This window comes from Elaeis guineensis, chromosome 12, assembly GCF_000442705.2.
Source record: "Elaeis guineensis isolate ETL-2024a chromosome 12, EG11, whole genome shotgun sequence".
NCBI lineage: Eukaryota > Viridiplantae > Streptophyta > Magnoliopsida > Arecales > Arecaceae > Elaeis > Elaeis guineensis.
This window is the reverse complement of record NC_026004.2, coordinates 6,807,028-6,813,286: the sequence shown is the minus strand read 5'-3', so window position 1 is coordinate 6,813,286 and position 6,259 is coordinate 6,807,028. Positions and strand designations below refer to the sequence as shown.

General features: G+C 39.5%; 1 protein-coding gene across 1 annotated transcript; it reads right to left on the bottom strand.

The window, feature by feature from the left end:
• Positions 1 to 1,596: 1,596 nt before the first annotated feature.
• Positions 1,597 to 5,988, bottom strand: LOC105054897 (E3 ubiquitin-protein ligase RMA3). Its single transcript, XM_073246300.1, has 2 exons — positions 5,356 to 5,988; positions 1,597 to 2,732 (listed from the first exon to the last, which is right to left on the bottom strand). The coding sequence occupies exon 2, from the start codon at positions 2,706 to 2,708 to the stop codon at positions 1,947 to 1,949; it is 762 nt and encodes a 253-aa protein (XP_073102401.1). The 5' UTR covers positions 2,709 to 2,732; positions 5,356 to 5,988; the 3' UTR covers positions 1,597 to 1,946.
• Positions 5,989 to 6,259: the final 271 nt, after the last annotated feature.

The window sequence follows — 6,259 nt, the reverse complement described above, 5'->3', positions numbered from 1 at the left end:
AAGAACTTTTATCATTCTTCTATAGTTTGTTAAAGATTGAGACAAGTTGTGGGAGCTAATGAGGGTTTTGGCTGATGAAAAATGTGAACTCTTCTTTCATTAAGATGCTTTTCATGGAAGGTGTGGGTATGCCCCCATTCCCTGCCACAGTTTCAGCTCAAAAGGTAGTGGATTCTTTAAGTAATAAACAGACTGGATCCTTCAAATCCTAACTGATCATAAAATGGAGACTGTAGATATTTTCAGACTGCCAACTTTTCTACACTACAAAAAACTGAGCTTCGATCAAATTGGATTGCACAAAATGGGTTGCTGAATTCCATTGATCCTTTCTGAATGAATCAAAACTTGCTCATCTGAACACCATAAATTGCTCAGATCTTACAAAAGATGTGCAAGATATCAGTGGCCTGTCATCCTGTTCAACCTTTTGTCTTCCAATATAGATTAAAATATGAAATTCAGCACTCTATAACTGTGGCAGGAACTGATCATCAGCTATCTCAAGAAGTTCAATCAACTCCTCACTTGTGCATGAGAAGTGGAGCCTAACTTATTCAATAGGTCAACTGCTTCGGTTGTTGCCATTGACTACTGAGCAACTGCAGAAATAATATCCATAATTGAGGAATACATCAATCATTATGTGGCTCACCTAGCCAGTCTGATCTCACCGTGTGGATCCTCTGTTGTGCATCACATCATGCCGTGCACAGCACGCCCCATCCATCGCACGATGGACAGCCGTGTACGGCCATGTGCAACAGATGTGCATCCATGTGCGGTGGTCCATCGTGCGATGGATGGTGCGCTGTGCATCACACTGTACGGTGCACAGCAGAAAACCCGAGAAAACCTGAACTCTTGATCTCATATATCATTTAACTTGTAAAAATTTTTTTCATGGCAATATATTTTCTCAAACATGATTTTGAGGCCTTCAGAATTCGTTCCGGTAAGATGCATCTGCTAGCTTAAATCTCCCAAAGACCTATCAATTAGAAGCAGGTAACCCACAAAATGGTTTCATAGGAGACTGCAAAATGTCATGGCTCTACAAAATGAAAAATGCTATCACTGGATTTTATACTGAATATTATTCTAAAAGGATCAAAGAAGTGCAATGACATGACATAGAAGCTCCACTTTGTTCACCCATGATTTTTGATGGATCCTATACTCTCTACTCCACACTTCCAATCGTATCTCCAAGAAATCCTTGCTTATGGTTGGTTGCACCCAATAAACTTACATGTTTACTTGCTGGAAGACCAAAAAATAAGTATAGATTTTTCTCCAACCAGAACACACACACACACACACACACACAAAAAGAAAAAACTTCAGACCAGTTTAACTGGTTATTCTGAGGTCCTTTCAATACGTTCACATGAAAATTGATTAGTCTTACCATTGCGTCAGAACCAACAGGCACGTTCACGTCTGATGGAGACTTATCAGCGAACAGTCAAGCTTTCAAAGTGAAACATGGGGCAAAGGAGGCCATTAGATTCCCCATCACATCCTCAACGAGCTTCCAATAGTAAATCCAATGTTGGCAACAAAAATTCCCACACTTCAAAAAAGGCAATGCCAGACTGGAAGCGAGCGAAGCCCTTTACATCAATATTTCACAATAATACTGGTTACAAGCACTGGATTGTATATTTACAGATTCTGGCTTAGGATACAAATTTTGTCTTTTTAACAGGCCATGAAGTTGAAAGTGGCTTCAACTCTCACTGCCAACAAACCTCCTCTTATTACAGCTAATGTATAATCTTCTCCAGAAATGCTCCCCCTCTGTTTACAAAAATGCCTGTCTTTATCTAAATAGACCTAAGGACAAGTCTTGATAGAAGGGAATTGCATTTTATTCCTATGACATTCATGTACATGTCTATGGGCAAAGGTGGTATAGAAGAAAGTATGGGACTTGTAGTTCTTCAGAACAATAAAAGGCATAGAACTGCACAGCAGAAGAGGAAGAGCCATAGCTGGTGCAGCGAGCTCTCCACCAGCATCTGCTGCCGCCTACGCCTTGGGCTGTTCATACTTGCTGTTAAATCATACTGGCGGCTCCTATGATACAATCCAGCCTCATGATTCCGGAACACCCCAGGAAAGACAGCAACAGCCAACTCCCCCAGCACGCCACCTGCCATGGAATGGAACACGGGCGCTGCCAGCAGTGATGAAGATGCTGACATGACACCAAAACTATAAGGATAGTGTTGTTGGTGGTGATGATGATGGGAAAGTTGTCTCTGTGGTATTGATGGATGGATATCAAAGTGTTCCTCCTCATGAGCACGAGAGGACTGGTGTTCAATAACCGAAGCAATCAGAGCATGGTCCTGGTAAATGGAGGGTCGGTGGGGGATATTGAGGTTCTGATCAGATTCCTTCTTGTTACTGGGACCATGACCATAGAGCGGGACAAGAGTGTCCTCCGAGAGCGGGGCCCTGCAGACAGGACACTGCTGATGTGAAGTAGTCTGGACTTGCAACCACTTGTAGATGCAGGACCAGCAGTAGAGGTGGCCACAGAGGGTGACAACAGGTTCAGACACAAAGTCCAGGCAGATGTTGCAGTCGAAGCAGCTATTCGCAGAAGGCGAAGGAGAATCCACCCTGCACTTCTTTGATGGCTCTTTCCCAACCTGAGATTCCTTAACATACCCTTCCACAGTCCCTTCTACCTCCATGTGGTCTCAAGCACTCTCTAGTATCTGGCAATTGGGAGCAAGGAAATTTTTAGTCATTGAAATGCTGGAAGAGTTTTGCTAATAGAGTGGGTTAACAGAGTTATATTTTTCAAAGAGGACGATATGAATGTGGCCAAAGATTGGCATGCCTTACAAGATGCCCATGACCATAAGCCAACCTTCGAATGGGGACCGCATAGGCTGGCAGAATTTCTAATTTCTATGCATAAGTTCAGGAGATGAGGCTGTCTAGCTGATGGACTGTTTGACGAAGAAAAGTTGCCATGAATGGAGCCAAAGTTTGCCGAACTAAGGGCTTAGCATAAAGAAGAAAGTCCTGTTTTTTGCCTGACAGGGACAAGCTTAAAAGCTTATGTAATATAGATAAGATCGCACTTGTCCTGTTCTCCCAAATTGTGTATAAATCTAAATGGAAGATAGATACTTCAGGCATGAACATTGGACGATCAGTTTGCCCTCCAACATACTATCAAATACACAACCATTTACAATGAAAGATTTGGAGGCCAATCCTGAGTTTATCCAAAGGTGGAGTGAACAAACATATCTGTTTCCTATTGTCATTTTGAACAATCAACATCATAAGAGAAATTCCCAAGTAATCAAATCTGATGTGCTCTCTGTAACATTCCTTTGTTTACATGAGAAAACACTACTAATAATTGTTGCTGTAACTATTAGGGAGCTTACCTAACTTCTTTAATGTTGCAAAAAGCCACATGTTTGTTTCTTTGAGATAGAGATATGGACACCCTTCTGCCAACCCAAAAAAAAAAAAAATCTTCTGTAGACATTGTTTTTATACTTATATTTTTGTTTTGATGCAGTGCTGTTGGAGATTGTAGAGTTTTTATCAGGCTGACAACTGATCCTACAGTAAGAAATAATTCAAAATATTGATTACATTCAGATGTGCTTTTTCAGTAAAAAACACAAAAAAGGTTTCAAATACAGCTGCTAATTTAACTCTAATTACAAGGATGGTACGACTTTCATCACAGAAGCAGCAGAGATTAGCCTTAGCATAAATGACATGAGTTCAGAGACTCACCTCTCATTTCCAACATCAAGTAAGTGGGTCCGTAACAGTCTAGGATAGAGAGGTGGCTGATGGCAACATTAGGAAGTCTGTGATACCACTAGGGTCCATGAGAAGAACAGATTCTTTCTTTTGAATTACTTTATGAGTTTTTCATTTTTCACTAGGAAGGAGCATGGCCAGAGCTTAATGGAGACAAGCAGCAAGAACTTGATTTTTTTTTTTTTTTTTATAAAAAGGGGAGAGTGAGAGAAAAAGAACAATTCACTCGATGATTCGTTCTTTGTTTGTAGTGTACATAGTAACTGTTCCTTAAGCTGAGATTTGCATCCCTCAATGATTCATATGCATTTGCGACTATTTTAAAAATAAGATTGAACACGGCTTGAAGAATAGACAGCAGGGAAATGACTTGTAAAGCCACAACACCAATTGGATTCGGATAAGGCTCAATTATTGGTGGGACGGATGAAGTGAGTGTATTTTTTATAGTTCTGGTTTAGTATATGTGATCACAACATAAGGGTAGGCAGCAGCTAAGTCTCTATTATCTTTAAGAATTAAAAAAAAAAACAAAGAGAGTTTAAAAGAATCGCTCGTATTTTAACGATACAATCCATGGAAAGAACTTGAAATGCCTTTCAGACTATCACACATGCATGTATACAACATCCACCTAATTCAATTGTTTTTCCCCTTTCGTGAAAAAGAAGAAGAAGAAGAGAATATAGACTCCATAAACGAGAAGGTAAAAAAAAAAAAAAAAAAAAAATCACACATATGTAAATAGATGAAAAACTACGATTTCGGGGATGTTGCGAGTAGAGGAAGTTACTAAGTTCTTGGCCAACGATCCAGAGAAACAAACTCTACCAGGTGAAGGAAAAAGAAAAAGAAAAACAGATAAAGAACAGTCTTTTCCATCAAAAGAAAATTCCAAAAAACAAAAAATAAATTAAAAAAAGATGGTTTTTTTTTTAAGAGGAAAACAAAATCCAGCGGAAGGCCCAAGTTGAGGTGCAAAGAGAAAGAAGACATTAGTGACCCACAGTTTCTACAGATCAAGTGACCGAAAAAAGAGCGATAAAATAACCAAAAACCTTTTTTTTCTTCCTTTTGTCGGAGGAAAGGGGTGGGGAAGGATTAATAGAAATTTCTATCTTTCAATGTTCTCTTCGGCCCCTCGCCGGCTAATCTTGATCGCTTGATTAAAACCCCTAGATCCAACGCAATTCGGAATTTCATGGACGATCAATGAAAAATGGAACGCTCGAAACGTTTCATCAGCGAAAGAAATAAAGAAAAAAAAAAAAAAGCGATTTCCATGAAAACTCAAGTTCCATCTTTTCCTTCTCCTTGTACTCCTTCATCTAAACGAAAACTCTTCTGTTCCTAGAGATCGACCCAACGAAACATTCCAAACTAAAAAAAGTAATCTATTTTCCCATCAAAATCTAAACTTTCCATCGATCGGAAGGATCTTCCTCACAAAGATCAATCATCAAACCTGAACGAACCCAAAAACACTAGCAAAAACCAAAAAGAAAAAAAGAAAAAAAAAGAAACAGAAGCTTCTAAAGAACATACCAATTTGGAAGAACCCAGCGGCAAATCCCCTTTCTCTTTATCTCGCTCCCTATCTGTTCCTCAATGGAGAGTTCTTTTGGGCGTCAGCAAGGAGGGGCGGCGAATAGCTCCGGCGACAGTGGCAGAAGCAAAAAGAGGGCGATTCAGGCAAGCTATGGTCGGGGAAGCAGTCCCCCTTCTTGATTTATAGGCCGTGGACGAGACGTACCCTAACGTAACCATTCCTGGAATCGGCTTCCCATCCAACGTGCCGACAACTCGTGCGAATCCGGTCTTATTTTTATTTTTATTTGGGTAAATTATCCGGTTTTACTTTGACCTCCGGGAACTCAGAGTTGTTTATTATTTATGAGTTCCCTCTTTTTTTACGAAGTCCACGCGGATCCGGGTGGCATTGCCTCCCTTGAGAGTAAAAACGAAGACCCACGCGGATGAAATTACTAGTATTTACTTACCTTGCTATCAAAAGGATCAAATATTTACCCCCCGACCCACGAAGAAAAAGGGAAACTATTTACTTACCTGGAGAAATGAGTTACCATTGCGTCGTGGAAACAACCGGGATACTGGAGGGTTCGAGAATCTGGAAAACAGTAAATGGGAAAGCTGTGTGCTAATTAATGGCTTACTTAGTTTTCTTATCCAAAACTTTACCCAGCACCAGCTGTCCTACATACTTTTCACCAACGGGGATGAAAATGGATTTTTCTTCGCAACCAGCTGTCTGTGGGTATTTTCTACCAATAGAAGTAAAAATAGACTAAATATAATATCCATCCACGTACATTATTTATTCAAATATATTTGAATGAATATTCATATATATATATATATATATATATATATATATATATATATATATATATATATATATATATATATATATGATAGATATATTGATATA